The sequence below is a fragment of the Natrix helvetica genome (genome assembly GCF_964273705.1).
Source record: "Natrix helvetica genome assembly, chromosome: 3".
In the NCBI taxonomy this organism is placed as follows: Eukaryota; Metazoa; Chordata; class Lepidosauria; order Squamata; family Natricidae; genus Natrix; species Natrix helvetica.
This window is the reverse complement of record NC_138549.1, coordinates 177,080,006-177,103,433: the sequence shown is the minus strand read 5'-3', so window position 1 is coordinate 177,103,433 and position 23,428 is coordinate 177,080,006. Positions and strand designations below refer to the sequence as shown.

General features: G+C 48.0%; 1 protein-coding gene across 1 annotated transcript in view; it reads right to left on the bottom strand.

Annotated features, from left to right (window-relative positions):
- The window catches only part of KIAA1755, a 48,797-nt gene that overhangs the window by 13,420 nt on the left and 11,949 nt on the right, over positions 1 to 23,428 (bottom strand). Inside the window, exons 2-10 of the mRNA XM_081948093.1 lie at positions 20,986 to 21,183; positions 17,871 to 19,119; positions 15,833 to 16,024; positions 14,151 to 14,274; positions 11,612 to 11,705; positions 8,967 to 9,053; positions 4,288 to 4,404; positions 2,383 to 2,481; positions 587 to 735 (exon numbers count right to left, since the gene is read on the bottom strand). Coding sequence (XP_081804219.1) covers positions 587 to 735; positions 2,383 to 2,481; positions 4,288 to 4,404; positions 8,967 to 9,053; positions 11,612 to 11,705; positions 14,151 to 14,274; positions 15,833 to 16,024; positions 17,871 to 19,119; positions 20,986 to 21,183 — 2,309 coding nt within the window. The remainder of the gene's footprint in view (positions 1 to 586; positions 736 to 2,382; positions 2,482 to 4,287; positions 4,405 to 8,966; positions 9,054 to 11,611; positions 11,706 to 14,150; positions 14,275 to 15,832; positions 16,025 to 17,870; positions 19,120 to 20,985; positions 21,184 to 23,428) is intronic.

Genomic DNA, 23,428 nt, shown 5'->3' with positions numbered 1-23,428 from the left:
GATTTCCTCTTCATCCCTCCTCCTCCTCTTCTTTTCACAAAACCTCCCTCCCTTCTAGCACTGATAATGTTACCTAGTTGGGTCTTAAAATGTCTATAACAGAGGAACCAAGCTCAGAGAGCACCAAGGACCCTACAGTCCTCCTCCTCCTCCTCTCTGCAAACCCCATTCCTTTCTAGCACTGATGATGTTCCTTGGCTCGGCCATGAAAAGTCTACAAGAAAACCACAAACTCAGAGTGCACCAAGGACCCTGCAGTCCTCCTCCTCCTCTCTGCAAACCCCACCCCTAGCACAGATGATGTTCCCTAGTTTGGTCATGAAATGTCTGCTACAAAACAACCAAGCTCACAGACCACCAAAGACCCCACAGTCCTCCTCCCTGCAAACACCCCTCCCTTCTAACACTGATGATATTACCTAGATGGCTCATGAAATGTCTGCAAGGAAACAACCAACCCTCGTACTCCAAGAGCATCAAGGACCCCACAATTCTTCTCCTCCTCCTCTTCTTCCTCCTCTTCCTCCTTCAGCACCACCACCTCCTCCTCCTTTCAAGAACTGCCCCGAGGGCTTGGCTTTCCTACCGGACGTCAGGAGTGAAGCCGAGCCGGGCGGCCTCCTTCCGCAGCCTGGCCAGAGTGGCCCCTCCTTCCCGCTGCAAGCTGACCAGCTGGGCGTCGCACAGAACCTCCTGCATGAGATGCCGGTGCCGGCTGACCTGGCGCTCCACCGCCTGTGGGAGAAGCCAAGCGGTCATCCAAGTTCACGGAGGGCAGGACAGTTATCTTTCAAACGCTTCGGTCCAGGCTGTGTGTCCTTGATTTATGACCACAGTGGACCTTGCCCATTACGGTCACAAATTGTGGTGGCCGTTAAGCAATTCACCCCTGTGACTGCCTCTCTAAATGAGCCCAACCCCTGCTCTCCCTGTTGCAGTCCTTAAGTGACCGCATGGGTTGTTAAGTGGAGCATGGGGTACCCAAGGGGGGGGAGGAGGTCTACTGGAAGACCAGGCCCACCCTGCAGTCCCTTCCCAGCTGACACTTAGCCTGCCTGGTCCTTCTTCAGCTTCTGAGGCAGCCGGGCTCCACTTTCTGCCCAGTTTTCCTTGGGGCAGCTTTACGCTTCCCTGGGCCCCACGAATCTCTTCTCCACCAGGAAATAATATCTGTAGCTGTGGGGTCCTTGGTGCTCTCTGAGCTGGGGTTTTTTTCCAGCAGACGTTTCATGACCCCACTATGGAGTAGCATCAGTGTTAGAAGGGAAGGAGGTTGTAGGAGGGGAGGAGGAGGAGAAGGAGGACTGTGGGGTCCTTGGTGCTCTCTGAGCTTGGTTGTTTTCTTGCAGACATTTCATGACCCAGCTAGGCAACGTCATCAGTGCTGAACGTTGGGTAATGAAACATCTATACGAAAAGAACCCTCAGAGAGCACCAAGGACTCCTCCTCTTCCTCCTTCTCCTCCTCCCCACAGATCCACCTCCCTTCTGATGATGTTCCCTAGCTGGGTCATTAAATGTCTGAAAAAAAAAAAACCCCAAAAGAACAAAGCTCAGAGAGCCCCAAGGACCCCACAATCCCCCATCCCCCATCTCCTCCTCTCCACAACCCCCCTCTCTTCTCCTGAATTGCTGTGCACATTCTAATATTTTCCTCTTTCTTTTGAAAAAGGTTTTCTATTTCTGTTTCTCATACATTCACAAATATACATTTCTCATAAGTATCATTAGTATTATATGTTATCCTTTAACACTTATCCTTCCATTCTTTCCCTAAAGATATAATATTTATATTCGGCCTTCCTTTCTTGCAATCCCATAGATCCATCTTCTATTACAACAACGCTACTTCTTATTCCCCCTCTCTTTCTCCTATCCTCCCTTCTTCTCTACTTTCTTCTTTCTTCCTCTCCTTTCTCTTTTCTTCTTCCCCTTCCCCTACTCCTCCCCTCCCTGCCCCCTCTCCTCTACTTACTACCCCTCCCTTCCTTCCTCTCCTTTACCCTTTCTTCTTTCCCTCTCCTTTCCTCTCTTCTCCTCTTCCCTCTCCTCCTCTCTCCCTTCCCTCCTTCCGTTGTTGTGTTTTCATATCTTACTCTGATGCATTTTCAGGATGCCCTTCAAGCAAAGCCAGATCTGTATTTACAAACCACTCTTTGGTTCCCTCTTCTTCCTTTTGTTTTACATTATAGTGACTCCACATACAAGATCCTTTAAACATACTAATATTTTCCTCATCACCTTCTCTTCGGTAGGAATCTCTTCACTTTTCCAACATTGTGCAAAATGTCTCCAAGAAAATCACAAAGCTCAGAGGGGCCCAAGGATCCCACAGAGACTAATTCTGCCCTCAATCTCCAGTGGAGGTCCCCACGGCCTTACCTGCAAGGTCTGCAGACCCTCTTCCTTCTCCAGCTCCCGGGTGGTGGTCCGTAGCAACTCCGAGGCCTTTTTGAGACCACCGACAAAATGATGGACTCTCTAGAAGGAAATCGCCAAAAAGACAATTGGTCACCGTGAAGGTTGCAGGCCTACAGATCGGTTGGCTGGTTGCAAGGTGGCATTTGTGCAACGTGTGGGTCACTACGGAGGACAATCAGGGTGTGTGGCCCCAATGAAAAGATGGGAAGAATTTGGCAGATTCGGAGGTTGGATTGGCAGCAAAAAAATAGTGGCGTTGGAAATAATGGCTGGCTTGAATATGAAAGAGGTAGCTAAGGACCCAAGGGAGGCAAGGAGAAAAGAGAAGAAGTGAAACTTCTAAGAGGGTAAGAGATGATGGATGGAAAGGATCCTTTTCTCTCTCTCTTTTTTTCTTTTGTTAAAACAAGACTGGCTGTATTAGGAACTAGATTAAGAAATTAGGAATAGGGAGAACATTGTTATACATATTTTTGCACAACCCATTTAAAGTGAGAGGTAGAAATTGAGGTCAGATTCTGAAAAAGGCTACTTATCAGGTATGCTCAAAAACAATGCGATTGGAAGGGTGTAACAAATGTTGAATAATTGAAGAATGAAGCATGACATAAATATGTATAATAACATTAGAACCACATAAGCTTGATTAATGCAGTGATTCTCATTGGTGTCAATATTATTTTTGTATTAAAACGAATAACGCTCAGAGGCCACACTGCCCTTGCAATAATGTTGATGTATATTTTTTTTAAAAACAACTTTATGCAAGAAAGAAAGAAAAATGGAGAGAAAGAAGGAAGAAGGAAAGAAAGATGGAAAGAAAGAAAGAAAGAAAGAGAAAGATGAGAAGAAAGCAGGAGACCTCTGGGCCATAGACTCTCACATAGAGAGATGCCAGTCTCCAAGCAACTCTTGGGATATCCTCCTGACACCTGTGTCCACCTACAGCTGATTTCCCACCTACTCCAAGATCTTCCCCACAAACGGCCTCCATACAGATGGCTTCTCCCCAGAGCATCCAGCATGGGAGGTTGCTTTGGCCTACTGGTTAAGGCAACAGGCTAGAAAGTGGGGCATGGTGAGTTCTAGCCCTGCCTTAGGTATGGAAACCAGGCTGTGGTCCAGTTCCCAGGACATCATGAGTTCTAGTTCTGACTTAGCCATGAAAACTGGCTGGATGACTTGGAGTTAATTGCAAGGAGACAGTGAGTTCTAGTCCTGTTTTATGCATGAAAGCCGGCTGGGTGACTTTAGACCAATCACCAGGAGACGGTGAGTTCTAGTCCTGCCTTAGGCGTGAAGGACGCTGGATTACTTCGGAGCAGTCCCTTTCTCTCTGCCCAACCCACCTCACAAGGTTGTTGTTGTGAGGAAAATCGAGGACGGAAGATATGTCGGATATATTTGCCCCCTTGAATTATTTGTAAAACTAATAAAGGCGAGATACAAACTAAGAAGAGAAATAAAGGCAAGGAGATTCCACACCACGTCTGAGCCATGGGACCAGGTGGCTGAGGGGGAGGCCTGGGTTTTTGAGGCCAAAAGCCACAGAAGGGACTAGAGTCTTATTTTTTTCTTAAGTGAGAAACTGCAGGATAAATCGCACACGACCATTGGACAGCCATGTCTTCAAGGTCCCCAAAAAAATCAAGATGGTGGACAGGAGGGAGAGATGAAAACTCCACCAGATTTTAATCTTGATCTTGAAAAAGGAAAACCAAGGTGGAACATCAATCACACCACCTGCCACCTGCCACCTTGAATTTTGGGACCACCGGCGTGGACACCCCTTGCCCTCGAGACCCAAGGAGCAGGTCTGCCCCCCCCCGAGGCCCCTCCCCAAATGGATAAAGGGTGGGAGGATACCTGGAAGAACTGCACCCATTCCCCATGGTTGTAGGGGAAGTGACCGTCAAAGGCTGGGGTCAGCTGGCTGTTGTCCACGTGGCGGATCAAAGCTTTTGGAGAAGTCACGGCCTCCACCTGTGGGCAAGACACAGAGTGATGTTCAACCTCAGCTTGGAGAAACATTTACCTAGCTTGACCCACCTCACAGGGTTGTTATTGTGGGGAAAAGAGAAAGAGAAAATTGAGTATTGGGGATATTTGCTGCCTTGAATTAAGTATGTTGTTGTTGTTAGTTGCGAAGTCGTGTCCGACTCATTGTGACCCAATGGACATCGTTCCTCCAGGCCTTCCTGTCCTCTTCCATCCTCTGGAGTCCAGTTAAGCTCACTCCAACTGCTTCGGTGACTCCATCCAGCCGTCCTCCTTCTCTGCTGTCCCCTTCTTCTTTTGCCCTCCATCATTCCCAGCATGAGGCTCTTCTCCAGGGAGTCCTTTCTCCTTAGGTGGCCAAAGGATTTGAGTTTCCTCTTCAGGATCTGGCCTTCTAAAGAGCAGTCAGGGTGGATCTCCTCTAGGACTGACCGGTTGGATGGCCTTGCAGTCCAAGGGACTCAATGCAGGAGTCTTCTCCAGCACCAGAGTTCAAAGGCCTCCATTCTTTGGTGCTCAGCCTTCCTTATGGTCCAACCTTCACAGCCACACATTGCAACTGGGAAAACCGTAGCCTTGACTCTGTGCACTTTTGATTGGCAGGGGGATGCCTCTGCTTTTTAGGATGCTGCCTAGATTTGCCATCGCTTTCCTCCCCAGGAGCAAGCCTCTTTTGATTTCTTGACTGCAGTCCCCTTGTCTGTGGTGATCTTGGAGCCCAGGAATAAAAAATATGTCGCTACCTCCATTTCTTCCCCATCTATTTGCCAGGAATTGAGAGGGCCAGATGCAGTATTAAAAGGATAAAAAATGAATAAATAAAAGCTAACAATAAGTACTACGAAGGCTTAGAATTTGGACTGTCAAAAGCCAAGAGAATTTGGATCGCCAATGGCAAGAGAACCATAATCAGATTTTATGAGGGCTCAATTCAAAAACAGGCCAATATCGGATGATGAGGATGCCAAATTAGGGAGCTGGGATAACAAAAAGAACCAATAAACGAGGCAGATTTGAGCCAGAAGGCAAAACAAATCAGCCAGGTAAACAGAGCAGCATCGCTTTGCAGCCCAATGAAATACAGGCAGTCCTCAAGTTACGACCACAATGGAACCCAACTTTTATGTTGCTAAGCGAGACAGTTGTCCAGTGAGTTTTGCCTGATTTTACGAACGTTAAGGGAAGCCCTGCAGTTGTCGTACGGTCGTTCAGCGAATTTCGCTTCCCCCTTGATTTTGGGGGGTCTGAAAGTTATCAAAGGAGATCACGTGACACCAATCCCCCCCCCAAATCACTGCGACCATCATAAATACGAGCCATTTGGCAAGTGTCTGCATTTTGATCATGTGACTGTGAGGATGCTGCAACGGTCGTAAGTGTGAAAATGGTCATAAGTCACATTTTTAGTGCAGTTGTAACTTCGGGCGGTCATTAAATGAAGAGAAGAACTAGGGGTGACATGAAAGCAATCTTCCAATATCTGAGGGGCGTCAACCTATTCTCCAAGGCACCTGAGGGTAGAACAAGAAGCAATGGGTGGAAACTAATCAAGGAGAGAAGCAATCTGGAACGAGAAATTTCCTGACAGTGAGAACAATGAATCAGTGGAACAGAAGTTGCCTCCAGAGGTTTTGGGTGTTTTAAAGAAGATGTTAGATAACCATTTGTCTGAAGTAGTGTAGGGTTTCCTGCCAGAGCATGGGGTTGGACTAGAAGACCTCTGAGGTCCCTTCCAACTCTGTTATTCTATTCTATTCTATTCTATTCTATTCTATTCTAAATGAATGGTTGTAACTTGAGGTCTACCTGATTTTCATTTAGCTGGCAGAATTGGGTCTTGGGTGGCATGGAGTTCAAACAACTCATCTTTCCAAAGTAAAGCCGATTTCCTGAATCTCTGCATTTCAGGCTAACATGCTGGGGGACCCCTAGTACCCCCTCTTCTTCCAAACCAGGCAGGGCGGTGAGGGATGGGCTACGGACTCCCTTTCCCGCTTGTCACTCATCAGGCACCCCAGAAGGCGCTCCCCCACCCCCACCCCCCACCCCATCCCGGGCAAGAGAACCTGTTAATCATGCAGGGCAGCTGCAGTTTATCAAAGGCATTAATATTTCACATTGCATTAATTAAAGCCGGCGGCATTAATGAAGGAACAGGCCCCTTTCAGGGCTGAATTATTATTTTAACCTCCACGCACCGAGGTGTGTGATTTGAAGAGGCCAACGTAGCCAGCAGGAGCTGGAAGTCCATTAAGGCTGCTCCACAAACCAACAGGGCTGGCGTTAATTAATGGCTGGGGAGAGAATAGAGGCAGGCAGGATTGGAACTCAGTTCCCACCCCGACGTTCAGCTTCCGAGGGAGAATAAGAGAGGACCTCTCCTTATTCTGTAAGGAAGAATTTTCACGGCAGCTTGTCCCACACAGGGCTGTGTAATTGGGGCGAGGGAGAAAATTTGGGGTGTGCTGCCTTTCAAGGATTCTTAATAACAGAGCTGGAAGGGACCTTGGAGGTCTTCTAGTCCAACCCCTTGCTCAAGCAGGACTCTCTATACCGTTTCAGACAAATGCCTCTCCGGTTTCTTCTTAAAAGCCTCCAGTGATGAAGCACCCACAACTTCTGGAGGCAAGGAGTTCCACTGGTCAACTGTCCTCACTGTCAGGAAATTTCTCCTTCGTTCCAGGTTGCTTCTCTCCTTGGTTAGTTTCCATCCATTGCTTCTTGTCCTGTCTTCGGGGGCTTTGGAGAACAGGTTGACCCCCCAATTCTTAAAAAAACCTCCAGCACCCACAGCTAGCCTTCTTCTGGGGAATTGTGGAAATCCAGATATCTTCAAGGGGCCAAGATTGAAAAGTGGGCTGGAAAAACAAGGCACCAAATTCTACCTTTTAATGCGAAAGAATTTAATCGTATTTGATTTGGAAGAACTATTATCCGTTATATGTGAATGAAAATTGAATAGAAAAGAGAATGCAACCTGACTCTTCAACCTGTTGGTCAGAAGCCGCCCCCCGTCCTGCCACAGGGGGGAAAAACAGTTCAGCCTTAATCTAATAATTTGATTACCTCCAACCTGGTCTGAAATGAGTCTGTCACCGTTTTTGAAAAATGGCTTAATTGTTGCTTGTTCAAGTAGGGCTTCACACTTCTCTGCCTCCATCCATCATCCTGAACACAGTTTTGAGCGAAAGACAACTTCGTTTCCCATAACGGCTGCCGTCCTGGGAAATGTACAGCTGTCCTCGAGTTACAACCGTCATGGAGCCTGCCTATGACGGTCGTAAATCCCAACCGTCGTAAAACAGGCTGGTCACACAACTGACACGGCTTTTACAATGTGTTTGGCTGCGGTTGTTTAGCAAATGTGGCGGTCATAAGTGCAAACACTGCGGTCGTTAAGAGGACACTGCAGTCATTAAGCAAAGCCATTGGTCGCTCGGGTGCAGTTTTGTTGAAAACCAGCAAAACTGTCGTAAAATGCAGTCATGTGACCATCGTCAGCTGCAAACGGCTGTAAATACATGCATAATTATTTGGTAAAAATAAATGAATAAGTAACCTTAACAAGCGTTGCTGAATGTGGTCACGTGATTGTGTGAGGTGGGCTGACTTTGGGTCGAGGTAAGTCCCCTTTTTCAAGTCAGTCGTAACTTCAAAGGTTGCTTAGCAACCAGTGGTAAATCGAGGACCACTTAGGGAAGTTTGGTGCCTGTCCATCTGCCAATCTTAGGACAGAGAACTTAATAACGAGTAGGAGGCTCCAACCTAGTCACTGTGAGAGGGATCTTGGAGTCCTAGTGGACAACCATTTAAATAGGAGCCAGCCGTGTGCAGCAGCTGCCAAAAAAGCCAACACAGTTCTAGGCTGCATCAACAGAGGGAGAGAATCAAGATCACGTGAAGTGTTAATACCACTTTATAATGCCTTGGTAAGGCCACACTTGGAATACTGCATTCAGTTCTGGTCGCCACGATGTAAAAAAGATGTGGAGACTCTAGAAAGAGTGCAGAGAAGAGCAACAAAAATGGATTGGGGGACTGGAGGCTGAAACATATGAAGAACGGTTGCAGGAACTGGGTAGGTCTAGTTTAAGAGAAAGAAGGACTAGGGGAGACCTGATAGCATTGTTCCAATATCTCAGAGGTTGCCACAAAGAAGAAGGAGTCAAACTATTCTCCAAGGCACCTGAGGACAGGACAAGAAGCAATGGGTGGAAACTAATCAAGGAGAGAAGCAACTTAGAACTGAGGAGAAATTTCCTGACAGTGAGAACAATGAACCAGTGGAACAGAAGTTGCCTCCAGAAGTTGTGAATGCTCCAACACTGGAAGTCTTTAAGAAGATGTTGGATAGCCATTTGTCTGGAACGGTATAGGGTTTCCTGCCTAGGCAGGGGGTTGGACTAGAAGACCTCCAAGGTCCCTCCCAACTCTGTTATTCTGTTCTGTTATACCTTGGCCACTTTAAAATGGGTGAACATAAAAGTCCCAGAATTCCCCAGCCAACGAGACCCAGAATGGCACAGAAGTAGATGGGCAGAACTCACCTGTAAGCCAAGGAACTTCTCCACCTGAGAGGGAGCCTCCTTCTCTGCCACCAGCAGGAGAATTTGGATGGATCCAGGAAAGGTTTTCTGCAAGGAAGTGGAGACATCAGTGACCTCCCGTGGCTTCCCTCCGTGGCTTCCTCTGCTCCCTGTGCTTTTGTGTGTGTGTGTGTGTGTGTGTGTGTGTGCGCACGCGCGCGCGCGCATGAGTGCAGCACCTTCCAACCTGCAGCTCTTCTCTTCTCTCCCCCCTCCTCAAATGGTCCACCAGCATCTTCCTCTGGGGCGTTCTGCCCTAGGCGTCCCCAGCAGCATGAGACCTCGTCCCAATAAAACCCTTTTTATTTAATTGACAGGGAATTCCTCTCCAGCAAAGTCTTTCCTCTCCCTCAGTCTTTCAAGATAGCTCCCAATTCCCCACCTTTATCAGGCTTGGAGAGTGGCCAGGCCGATATATTTCAGACGCCCCAATACTTGGCAAGAATGCAGGAATGAACTAATGGCCTCCTGCAAACTCCACTCCCCTTTCGCTCCTCTTTTATTTCCTCTGGGGGGGGGGCATTCACCGTCCACCTGTGGCCTTACTCCCAAGTCGACCCCTGTTCCTTAGCTGCTCCCTTCGTCTGGCAACTCTGCGCATGCGCACACTGGGAACAGGCTCCAGCTGTTCTTCTGCCCCACTGATGTCTCTGACTCTGAAGGCAGCTGGTAACTGTCAGACGGCCCTGGCCCCCTCTCTTCCTCCGACACAGAGCCCTCCTCAGAGCCCTCCTCAGACTCCAGGACTGGCCCAGGTTCCTCCCCAACCTCCTCACTTTTTGCTTTATTTTTAAGGAATTGCGGTTTACAGCAAACTTGGTTTGGGTTCAGCTTTGATTGTTTGTTCATTGAAACCAGGATCTCTCTGAATTCAGACCAAACAAAGGCCAAGAGTATTTGCTAAGCCTTAACCTTAAAAAAGTAGATCTAGAGTACAGGCAGTCCTCGACTTACGACCGTTCGTTTAGTGGCCATTTGAAGTTACAACAGCACCAAAAAAGGGACTCGTATTTATGACGCTTGGGAACTGAATCTTATTTAGATGGTTGCTGCATCTTGGGGGGGGAGGGGAGGGGGTGTCACGTGATCCCCTTTTGCGACCTCCTGACAAGCACAATCAACAGATTTGTTTAACGACCGTGTTGCGATTCACATGGCAAGAAACGTCACAAAATGGAACAAAACTCACTCCAGCAACGTCTCACTTAGCAACGCAAATTTTGAGCTCGACAGTGATCCCGAGTCAAGGAGCAGCTCGGTGACTTAACGGTTCAAGATATTCTGAAAAAGGTTTAACAGTTCAGGAAGTTGTCTGAACGCCAGAACCTCTGCCCACTTTTAAGAGGTTTGGAGTTTAAATCTCAGATTGGCTGGAAGCCCATCCACCTGAAAGTGACCCAGGCTTATTCAGACGACAGGCTGGTAAAGGAAGGAGGGGAAAGAGGGAGGAAATAAAATGGTCTTAATCTAAAAATATACGCTTAAAAGATTTTATATGTGGAATTACTATTAAAATAAAGAGGAGAAATAGGGAATGTAAGAGGGTTATGTAAATATAGAACCGGTTTGCTCGAAAATACATCAGATCGAATAAAGTATGAAAACACAACAACGGAAGGAGGGAAGGGAGAGAGGAGGAGAGGGAAGAGGAGGAGAAGAGAAGAAAGGAGAGGAGGAGAAGAAGAAAGTAGAGAAGAAGGGAGGGTAGGAGAAAGAGAGAGGGAAAAAGAAGTAGAGGGAGGGGTAGTAAGAATAGGAGAGATGGCAGGAAGGGAAGGGAGAGGGGAGAGGAAGGGAAAGAAGAAAGGGTAAAGGAGAGGGGGAAAGAAGAAAGTAGAGAAGAAGGGAGCGTAGGAGAAAGAGGGAGGGAAGAAGAAGTAGAGTTGTTGTAATATAAAATGGATATACGGGATTGGCAGGAAAGCAATCTTGGATATATTATCATATCTTTAGGGGAAGAATGGAATTATAAATGTTAAAGGATAATATATAACACTAATAATATCTATGAGAAATGTATATTTCTGAAATTTATGTATATATGTGTAAGAAAATTTTTTAAAAAACTTTTTTTAAGAAATGAAAATGATCCAGGCTGAAAAATCTCCTGCTGTAGGGTCTCCAGCTTCGGTGGTGTTGGTGGTGGTAGGCGGGGTTGGACTAGATGACCTCCAAGGTCCCTTCCAACTCTGTTAATCTGTTTCTTTGTAAGGAGATAGACTCTGAATGGGGAAAAAAACCCACCATCCTACTTGGATGCTGTTTTCCTGGGGAAAGAACGTAACTATGCCCCTCTTTTACCAACTGCAGGTAATCCCTGAGTTACGTCCACAACCAACCGCAACTGTCATAAATACAAACCAGTGGACAAGCATCTGAATTTTTGATCACACGCCAATGGGGATGCTGCAAAGGTCGTACCAGGGTCATAAGTCACTTTGTTCACTGCTGTTGTAACGGTCCCTAAACGAATGGTCGTAAGTCGAGGACTGGCTGTATCAAGGAGGAATCTTGGGATCAACTTCCCCGGGTGAGAAAAACCTCCCTCCCCACCTGGCCATAAGCAGTAAGGATCTCCGCTATGGATCCTGCCCACCTGTAGTTACCTGGAGGGATCCCAGGGCTGAGGGGAGCATCGGAGGGGGAGCTTCCTTCCTGGCATCAACTAGGATTACCACCGCCTGGTCGTGGGAACGCTTCCTGCAGTGTGGAATAAAACAAAGCGATGTAGACTCTTGAGTTGAGATGGGCTTCATGGGCCCCTCGGTTGACCCAAAGGGGTTTTTTTTCAGGAGGCAACGGGACTTACTTGGTTATTTTCAAAAAGCCTCTTCCAGGAATATAAATCCTTCCATTCCTCACCATTCAGCCAGAGCTGAAGAAGCTCCTTGGATGAGAAGTGAAATGTCTTCAAAAGAAAAAAAAACAAGGAAGTCCAGTGGCCTCCTGAAAAAAAAGCCCCTTTGGGACAACCAGGACTGAGAATCTCTACAGACTTTCTATCTCTGTTGAATTTCCTTAGTGGTGGTCTCCTCAGGGTCTTCTCGGATGATTTCCCAACTTCCCACTCTAGCCAACAGCCGTAAGATTTCCTAATGGTCTCCCATCCTTTTATAGACCAGGAGCAAGTTTTAGGATTTTTTTTTAAAGCAAGGTAAAATTGAGCTTGTGCTGCCCCCTGCTGTGCAGGAGGTGAACTAAGAGGCTGATGGATTGGAGATTTCTGCAGGAGGCAGCAAGAGGGGGGGGGGATTTAAAACTTATGGAGATTCTCCGTCATCCAAATCATGATTTTCCCAAAGGTGCTTTTTTCAGGAGGCAACTGGACTTTCTTGTTTTCCTTGGAAGATGTTTTGCTCCTCATCCAAGAAGCTTCTTCAGCTCTGACCGGATGGTGGGGAAGGGAAGGATTTACAGTCCTTGCAGACAGCTGGTCATTTGCATCCTTTTAGAGAGAATCGTTAAGGCCACTTGGAGGTCTATCTATGTCCTCAGGGTGGCCTGAGTGGTGCAAATGAGTGTGGGGCCTTATTCAGATTTGCACATGTCTCACTGCATTGTCTTGTGTACCCCAAGGAGAAAACACTCAGACACAAACTCAGCAATGTGGTACAGGCAGTACAATGCAGTGAGACATGTGCAGATCTGTACATTGGGGAAACAAAACATCCACTTCACAAACGCATGGCACAACATAGGAGAACAAACCCGCCAGATTCAACCATCCATCTGCATTTAGAAGACAGCAAAGTCCACATTTTGGAGAGAGAGGATTGCTGGTTTGGAAGAGGGGTCAATGAGGCCATCTAGGTCCAAATTGAGCGACCCTCCCTCGACAGAGGGGGAGGGGTACAACATCATCTATCACCAGTCTACAAAATGGTCCTTTCAGCAGTTCCAAGAAGACTCTGCACCCATTTGCACCACTCAGGTGACCCTGGAGAGGAACCTCCAGGTGGAGTTTCCATTTCTATCCTATACCCTTCTCCCTAAGCAGGAATTGGGGATCCTACATGGAGAAAGGGAGAGTCTGTAACAAGCCACCGTGGGACAATTTGCTGCAGGATGGGAGTTACACTAATATGGTGGAATAGAATCATGAAAGAACAGATGCAAAACCAGGGACAACGATGAAATGTGCATGACAAACATTGAAATATTGTTTGTACTTATTTTAAATAATTAAATTGAATGGTTAAATTGTCCCACAGTGAGTGGGACGCAGTGAGTTGGCTGTGTCCCCAAGGGAGGCTGCCTTGTTCCTTGCTCTTCTGAAGACTCAGCTCCACCTGGATGATGGAGAGTGCCCAGCAGTGAGTATTTGGGCCATCTCATGTCCTACCAGGATATCCAGATGGGTGGCAGAACAAGGAAAGGAAGGTGTTTCCTTGGGAATTAAAGTCACATTTGCTTGTCTACTGGGAACAGCCATCGGGAGGGGCAAATGGGCTGCAGATGGGATGTGTCCCCCCCCCACCTGCAGGGAGAGCAGGGTGGGGCTCCCACCAGTCTTGACTTCCTCCCATCATCTGTTCTGGCCCAGGCTTCCCGAGAGCACGAAGCAAACTCCTTGCCCCAACAAAAAACCCTTTTATTCATTTCCTGTGAATTCTGCTCATTCACATCCAGCAAAGTCTTTCGAGGGAGGATTTACGGTCACAGACCTTCTCTGTCTTGGAGAGCTGCCAGGCTGATCTCTGCAAAACTTGGCAAGGAGCCTCGGAGAGTCACCAACCAATGAAGCGAACTGATGGTCTCCTACAAACTCCACTCCCCTTTTGCTCCTCTTTTATTTCCTCTGGGAGGAGCCATTCAACGTCCACCTGTGGCCTTACTCCCAAGGCAACCCCTGTTCTTTCGCCGTTCCCTTCGTCTGGCAACTCTGCGCATGCGCAAACTGACAACAGGCTCCAGCTGTTCTTCTGCCCCACTGATGTCTGATGCAGAAGGCAGCTGATAACTGGCATACGGCTCTGGCCCCCTCTCTGCCTCCGATGCAAAACCCCCATCCGAGCCTTCCCCAGACTCCAGGACTGGCCCATGTTCCTCCCCAACCCTCCTCACTGTCTGAATCTGCTGCCAGCTCCTCTGGCCGCTGGCGGGCCACAACATCATCTCAGCTTCCTTTCCCCTTGACTGGCTTACCTGGCCATGGAGCAAAGGCAGAGTAGAAGCCGTGCCACCTCCTTAGCAGACAACCCAGGGTCCTGCCAGCCTCCTCCGTTTTGGGGGATTTCGACCACGGGCCTCCCAAACTTGTCCACGCTGCCTGAAATTCAAGAAGTCATGGCAAACCACGCCTGAGTCCAGGAGTCTCCAAATACAGCCATTTTAAGACGTGTGGACTTCAACTCCCAGAATTCCCCAGCCAGCAAGTCCAGAGAGCACCAAGGACCCCAAAGTCATTGTCCTCTTCCTCCTCCTCCTCCTCCTCCTCCTCCTCCTCCTCCTCCTCCTCCTCCTCCTCCTCCTCCTCCTCCTCTGCCTCCTCCTCTTCCTCCTCCTCCTCCTCTTCCTCCTCCTCCTCCTCCTCCTCCTCCTCCTCTGCCTCCTCCTCCTCCTCCTCCTCTTCCTCCTCCTCCTCTTCCTCCTCCTCCTCCTCCTCCTCCTCTTCCTCCTCCTCCGCCTCCTCCTCCTCCTCCTCCTCCTCCTCCTCTTCCTCCTCCTCCTCCTCCTCCTCCTCCTCCTCCTCCTCCTCCTCCTCCTCCTCTCTGCAAACCCTTCCAGCAGTGATGTTGTTCCCTAGTTGGGTCATGAAACGTCTGCAAGAAAACAACCAAGGTTGGAGCGCACCAAGGACCCCTCCGTCCACAATTTTAAAGTGACAATGTTTGGAGACCTTTGCATGAGTTATTAAAAAAAAGCTTGCACGCTACAGAGCCCCCCAGTTTACCAACTGTTGTACATTTACTCCACTTTGGAAGGGGGAATTAATCAGTGGAACAGAAGTTGCCTCCAGGAGTAGTGGGAGCTCCATCGCTGGAGGATTTTAAAGAAGAGACAGGGCAACCATTTGTCTGGAATGGTGTAAGTTCTCCTGCTTGAGCAGGGGGCTGGACTAGAAGACCTCCATGGTCCAATCCAGCCCCTAGGATTCTATGATTCTGAGAAAGAAAGAAAGAAAGAAAGAAAGAAAGAAAGAAAGAAAGAAAGAGCTGATAGATAGATGATATAGATTGATAATGATAAATAGATAGATAGATAGATAGATAGATAGATAGATAGATAGATAGATAGGGAGATAGGGAGATATGATAGATGATGATGATAGAAGATGATAGATAGATGATAGATAGATAGATAGATAGATAGATAGATAGATAGATAGATAGATAGAGAGATATGATAGATGATGATGATAGAAGATGATAGATAGATAGATAGATAGATAGATAGATAGATAGATAGATAGATAGATAGATAGATAGATAGATAGATAGATAGATAGGGAGATATGATAGATGATGATGATAGAAGATGATAGATAGATAGATAGATAGATAGATAGATAGATAGATAGATAGATAGATAGATAGATAGATAGGGAGATATGATAGATGATGATGATAGAAGATGATAGATAGATAGATAGATAGATAGATAGATAGATAGATAGATAGATAGATAGATAGGGAGATATGATAGATGATGATGATAGAAGATGATAGATAGATAGATAGATAGATAGATAGATAGATAGATAGAGAGAGAGAAATAGATAGAGGGAGAGGGATAGATAGGTAATAGATGATAGATGGATGGATGGATGGATGGATGGCATAGACCATCCTCTCAGACAATCCTTGAGGTTTCCACACAGCATATACCTGGCAGACGGGCAATCCCCGAAGAGAAAAGCTGGGAATTGAGCAGATCCCACGGGACCGACTCGGAGAGACTCGATCCCAGGACAAGCGGCTCGTTGACCAGGGTGTCGGTGCTGGAGGGGGTTACACCAGCAGCATCCAGATTCAGGGGTCTTGAGATTTCCCCAAATGCGACTTCAGTCTGACTGGAACCTGGGAGGGAAGGTGAGAAAAACGGACTATTTATTCATTCAGTCAGCCAGTCAGTCATTCGTTCACTCATTCCCCACCCATCTCACGGACAAGCGACTCCGGGCAGCTGACAAACCTCATAAAAAACAGAGGGATACAATATTAATACCTTAGATATTTCAATGCAGTGCTTCTCATTCTTGGCAACTTGAAGATGGGTGGACTTCAACTCCCAGAATCCCACCCATCTTCCCATCCCCAAGGCTGAGAAACACTGGCCAGGCTGGGGGATTCTGGGAGTTGAAGTCCACCCATCTTCAACTTGCTAGGTGTGGCAAACATTGTCTTAGAAAATGCTAGGGAGAATTGGGGTGGGGGCTGAAGACAATGTTTCCTTTGGGGAGGGGGCAGCAGGTAAACCCCTCCCCTTCCTGGGGGCCTCCTTGCACCCCAACCCTCAGGACATTTCGCAAGGCCTCCTGTGATGGAGCTCTTAACGTTGGCTGTTAAGCAGTTTGAGTTCATTGGTGCCCGTAGCTGCTACTCATCGATTTTATAGTTTTAGGTTCTTTTATCGGCCATTTCCGTTGTATTTGTTGAGGCTGTAAGACCGGATGGTATAAAGTTAAATGCAATAAACAAAATTACGTTAAAACTTTGGCTGGCATGAACACCCACAATGGTGGAGTTGATGCAACCCCAGAAAACACCGACACAATAGTCCCAGGGATTTGACTAACTGACACTTTGTTTAATTTAATTTATTTATTAAATGCATATTGCTGCCCATCTCCCTATTAGCAACTCTGGGCTTCTTGCCATGTGACAAATACAAGGAGTCCTTGATTAATAACATTCCATTTAGCAACTGAAGTTATAGCGGCACTGAAAAAAACTTAGGATCAATTTTCACACTTACAACTGTTGCAACATCCCTGCAATTACATGATCAAAATTCAGATCCTGAATCTATCTTTGTGTGTGTGCTTGTGTGCGTGTGTGTGTTCTAGCATAACTCTGGAACGCCTAGAGCAATTTCAACCAAACTTGGTACACAGATGACTTTCTCTCTGGAAAAAAAACCACTATGGAGGTAAGACACCCCTAACACCCCTTGGGGTGTGTGTTCTGTTAAGATACAGCCTGTTGTGCCTTCAATTGACTTCTACCGTACTGCCTTAAAATGGCTTCTACTGTGCAGCGCTGTGGAGTTGCCATGATAACAGCTTCCCAGTACTCCACCAGGGGGCTCCCTCTGGTAAGGAGGAAAATCCAACATACAAATTACGTTTGGTCCGGACATTTTCCCCCTATAAATAAACACCTGGCCAACACCTGGATTATCAGTTAGTTTGACTAATAAACAGGGACTATAAGAGAAGGACTAATGTTATAAAGGAGATTTGTTAAAATGGATAAGGAAATTTTACTGACAGCATAGAATCAATCAATGTAACTACCATTGCTGCAAACATTTTGATTATTTTTTAAAACTACTTGTACCCAGACAACAATTGAAATTGGAATTTTTGTATGTTATAAAATATATAAACTTTTACTAAAAAAACTTTTTTCAGATGCTGACTCATATTTATGACGGTTGCTGAGTCCCGGGGTGACATGACCCCATTATGCGACCTTCGGATAAAGTCCATGGGGAAGATTCACTTAACCATCAGGTCACTAACTGAAGAACCCCAGGGATTTACTCCATAAACTGTAGTAAGAAAAGGTCATAAAACGGGGCAAAACTCACTTAACGACCATCTCAGTTAGCAGTGGGGATTTTGGGGCCCAACGGCGGCCATAAGCCGAGGACTTCTTGTAAACCAAATTAAATTCTTGCATTCCCCCCTCTTCCTCTTACCTTTTCCACCTGCCGGCTTTGCTCTGGCCCCTTTGGGGGAGGAGACCATCAACGTTTTCTTCCGAGGACCTTCGGGCCCCTTCCCAGCTTTTTCGGGGGAACCGGGCCCCTCCCCAGAAGAGGCCGTGGGACGGTGGCCTTTCAGGAAGGAGAACTTGCTGCTGACCGCAGGACCTTCGGCCGGAGACTTTGTGAGTTTGGTGGCCGCCGACTTGGGACTTTCTTCTGTTTTCCTGTCCTTGTTGGGGTGTTCCGGGAGGTCCCTAGAGATCATCTGGCCTGACCCTTCATCCGGCTGGGCCTCCGTGTCCTCGCAAGAGGACGCTTCTTGGCTCAAGTCCATCTCCTCCAATATGGCCGCCATCAGCCCCGAGTTGAAGCTGATGGGATTCTGGAGAGCCGCCATGTAGGAGTCTCGATAGCGGCACCGTGGCTCATGGGTCTTGGAGTCCGGGCTCAGCTTCCTTCTCAGGCAGGGGGTACAGGGCCCATCCTCCGAGTCTTGCTCCTTCCCACAATTCCAGGCCTCCCCCGGAGGTCCGGTCTCCCCGTTGGCCTGAAGAAGCCCCTTCTCACCTTCCGGTTGAAGATGATGAGGGGCCACCGCTGGAGAAGATACCTCAACTTTTGGCGATTCCTCTGAAAACTCCACCAGGTTGACATATTCGCCTTCCAGGTTCTCGCTAATGATGTCACAGAGACTGGGCACCACGAAGAGGGTGGACTTCTTCCAGGAGCCTTGGTCCACCTTGATGAGTCCTGGATACTTCCCTTGAGAAGGTCTGGAGACCTGGTCTCCACCGCTGGGGTGGCTCGGAGGCTCAGCCTTGCCGTGGGCCTCAGGGTGGACAGAGTCCTTCTCCATGGGATGTTCTGCTTTGGGCAGCTGGACGAACTCCGGGCTGGCTATTTTATTCCAGAGGACGGGGACAATTCCGTTGCCGGTGGCCACCAGGCAGGTGCGCAGAGTTGGCCGTTCCAGGTCTCGGTTGACGTCCTCCAGCCAAGCGTCGGTGAAGAGCCAAGAGCAAGAGGCATCGGGGATGGAGATCTTCTCAGCGGTGGTCAAGTCCCTGGAGAGACACTTCACCACCAGGCAGGCGGACTGCTCCCCACAAGGCTCGGCTTGGAGGTAGAAGTCCCCCGGGCGGAGGAGAAGCGGGTTCAAGGGGCTGAGATGGACGGTCACCTTCTCGTGGAGACACAAGGGCCAGCCTTCGTGCAGGAAGACACGGCCAGAGTAGGGAGCCTGGGGGGGAGAAGGAAAAAGAGAAGCCGTGTAGCGAAACCATTAAATTCTCTGAAACTTTAACTGCTTTTATATTTATCATTGACGGATGATACACTGCTGAAGTTACCTAGTGTGGTAGTGAGATGTCTGTAAGCATACAACCAAGCTCAGAGGCCACCAAGGGCCCCATAGTTCTCTTCCTCCTCCCCCTCCCCCTCCCCCTCCCCCTCCCCCTCCCCCTCCTCCTCCTCCTCCTCCTCCTCCCATTCTCCTTGTCCTCTTCTTCTCTACAAAGCCACCCTCCCTTCTAGCACTGATGATGTTCCCTAGTTGGGTCATGAAAGGTCTGCAAGAAGACAACCAAGCTCAGAGAGCACCAAAGACCCCACAGTCCCCCTCCTCCTCCCTCCCTCCCTCTCCTCTCTGAAAACCCCACTCCCTTCTAGCACTGATGACGTTACCTAGTCGGGACATGAAATGTCTACAATAAAACCATCAAGTTCAGAGAACATCAAGGATCCTATTGTCCTCCTCCCTCTTCCTCCTCCTCCTGCCCCCTTCTTATTCTCTTCCACTCCACAACCCCACTCCCTTCTCCCCCTGATGATGTTACCTAGTTGGGTCATGAAATATCTTTTTAAAAACCAAGCAATCTCAGGCAGCACCAAAGACCCCACAGCCGCCCTCCTCCTCCTCCTCCTCTCTGCAAACCTCACTCCCTTCCCTTCCAGCACGGATGGGGAATTCTGGGAGTTGAAGTCCAGTTCTGGGAGTTGAAGTTGCCAACGTTGGCAAACATTCTCCCCTAAGACTAGAAGGCTGTGAAGTCAGCCAGAGCTGTGAAAAATTGTTTTTTGCAATAGTTAGTCTGCAGGTGGGAGACACACGCTCTGATTTTATTGCACAACTGCAATCCCACCATTTGCATGAAGTGAGCACACTGGACGCGCCTTCACTGGGCTGGCTCAGGACACCAGTGGAGGCTGCACTGAAGCCCAACACCCCAGAGCTGCCCTTTGCATGGAGGGAGAGGGAGGGAGAGACAGACAGAGAGAGGGGGGGAATGGAGAGAAAGAATGAGAGAGAGACAGATAGAGAGGGAGAGGGGGGGGAGAAAGAGGGAGAGAAAGAGAGAAAAAGAGAGGGAGAGAGAGAGAAAGAGAGAGGGAGAGAGAAAGAGTAAGAGAGAGAGAGAGAAGGAGAGAGAATAAGAATGATAGAGAGGGAGAAAGAGAGAGGGAGAGGGAGAGAAAGGGAGAGAGAGAGGGAGAGAGAGGGAAGGAGAAGGGGGATGGAGAGAAAGAATGAGAGAGAGGGAGAGAGGGGGAGGGAGAGAGAGAGAATGAGACAGAGAGAGGGGGGGAATGGAGAGAAAGAATGAGAGAGAGACAGATAGAGAGGGAGAGAGGGGGGAGAAAGAGGGAGAAAAAGAGAGAGAAAAAGAGAGGGAGAGAGAGGGAGAGAAAGGGAGCATGTGAGAGAGAGAATGAGAGACAGAGAGGGAAATAGAGAGGGAGGGATGGAGAGGAGAAAGAATGAGAGAGAGAGAATGAGATAGTGAGAGAAGGAGAAAGAGAGAGGGAGAGAGAAAGAGAAAGAGAGAGAGGGAGAGAAAAGAGAGAGAGGGAGAGAGAGGGAAGGAGAAGGGGGATGGAGAGAAAGAATGAGAGGGAGAGAGAGAGAATGAGACAGAGAGGGAGGGAGGGATGGAGAGAGAGAAAGAATGAGAGAGAGAAAGAGAAAGAGAGAGGGAGAGAGAGAGAGAAAGAGAGAGAGAATGATAGAGAGGGAGAAAGAGAGGGGGAGAAAGAGAGAAAGAGGGAGAGAGAGAGAGAAAGAGAGAGACCGACCGGCCAGAGCTGGGGACTTTCCTCCTGTACTTACGCAGGCGGACTGGCGGATGTGCTCCAGGAGCCGCTTCAGAGGGATGAGGAAGTCCAGGAGGCAGCAGAGCCCATCCCCGTGGTACTTGGACTCCAGGACCCGGAAGAGCTGGCTCAGCACCGTGGGCGCCGTGGCCTCGAAGGGAGGGAAGAGGCCAGACAGGGTGTTCTGCACAGCAGCATCCAGAGATTGGGGGTCCTGCCGTGGGGAAGGAAGGAGGGGAGGGAGAAGGAAAAGGAGAAGGAAGGAAGGAGGGAGGGAGGGAATAACAGGCATTCATTTTATTTAGTAACTTTATCTTCTCATTTTCAAACGATTCTAAATGACTTATAAAGGCAATTTAAAACAATCAAAGCACCGGTAGAAGAGAACACTTGCAGTTCAGGGTTGAACTGGGGGTCCTTGCTTGTTTTCTTGCAAGGCATTTCATGACCCAACTAGGTAACATCATCAGTCCTAGAAGGGAGACAGAACAATACCAAACCTCACTTCTATCACTGATGTTGTTCCCTAGTTGGGTCATGAAACGTCTACAAGAAAACCACCAAGCTCAGAGGACACCAAGGACCCCACAACCATCTTCCTCCTCCTCTCTGCAAACCTTACTCCCTCCTTGCACTGATGATGTTACCTAATTGGGTGATGAAACGTCTGCAGGAAAGCTATCAAGCTAACCAAGAGCACCAAGGACCCAACAGGCCCCCTCCTCCTCCTCCTCTTGCTCTTCCATGCCTCCTCCTCCTCCTCTTCTCCAAAAGCCCCACCCCCTTCTACAACTGATGATGTTACTTAGTAGGGTCATGAAAGGTCTGCAAGAAAACCACCAAACTCAGAGAGCACCCAGGACCCCTCATGTCTCCTCCTCCTCCCCTGCACACCTCCCTCCCTCCTTGCACTGATGATGTTACCTAATTGGGTCATGAAACGTCTGCAGGAAAGCTACCAAGTTCGCCAAGAGCACCAAGGAGCCCACAATAAATAAAGCATGAAAACCACAAAGCGTTAAAATCAGAACACTGGAACTGGGGATGAATTGCAAACATCGGTAAAGTTGGGGGCAGGGGGGGGGGACTGAAGGATCAGATGATGGAATGTATGCACAGGTGAGGCCCTGGGGATCAGAGGGAGGGTCAGATGTGGCAATAGAACCCAGGTGTGGATGGGATGGACATAAGGGTGAGGAATATGAATATACATTTTCTATTGTCTTTATTTCTTTGCTTTGGCAATTAAGAACTTTGCTCCTTTCCTGTCTCTCTCACTGCAGAGGGAGGGGGAGTTGCAAGGGGGGGCTGCCTCAGATAAAACTGTTTGTTCTTTTATTCTGCTCTGCAATAGGAGTGGGGGGGCTGCACATTAACAGCGAGACAAAAGTTAGCACCTTAAAACCACTAGCCAGGATGTTAGGAACAAGAATAGCTCGCTTATAAATCCAATAAAACAAACAAACAAAACAAACAAACAAGCTTGCAAGAAAACCCCCCAAACCCACATCGAAGTGGCACCCTTTGCAACATACCTGTGACCTGGGGTGAAAAACACGTGACGTGAAATCCAAATAACCAATCAATATTATCGGCTATGTGTGCATTATTAGGGGGAGGCAAAGGGTTGAAGGCGACCATCCCGCAGACTATAAAAACCGCTGTAAGATTCTAATCTTGGCCCCTTGGTCAGCTTTTTAAACCGGGGTCCTTATATCTTGGGACCAAAATAAAAGTGTCACACCTTGTGTCCGATGACTTATCGGCTTCAACACTAAGCAAGAGCCCAGTTTTGGGGACAAAAAAAACCTCTCTTGGTGGAGCAAATCTGAACCCAGGGCAACCCATAATAAGATGGACCAGATCCACAAGTACCTGGGTCAGACCATTTTTAGACCCAGGCTAGAATTCCATCCACTCTCCGGGTTGGCCCAGGAAAATTAAATTGGTATTAATTTGCTGTTCAACATTTAAATGTTTTCATTGGTTTATGTCATTATGGTATTTCTAACATGGCAAAAATAATAACAAGGGACCTTAGAGGTCATCTAGTCCAACCCCCTGCTCACACAGGAGACCTGTACTAGGGATTCGAACTGCTGACCTTTCTGATGGACAAGCTCAGCGTCTTAGCCACTGAGCCACCTAGCCGATGCCCAGAGTTGCTAATAATGAGATGGGTGGAATGTACATTTAATCAATAAATTAAATTTAAACAAAACATTTCTGTTGGTGTTTTCTGCCCTATCTTGGCCTGAACTGCGGTTGCATCAACCACACCATTGTGGGTGTTCACGCCAGCCAAAGTTTTAAAGTAATTTAGTTTATCGCACTGAACTTTATACCATCCGGTCTTACAGCCTCAACAAATACAACGGAAATGGCTAATAAAAGAACCTAAAACTATAAAATCGATGAGTAGCAGCTACGGGCACCAATGAACTCAAACCGCTTAACAG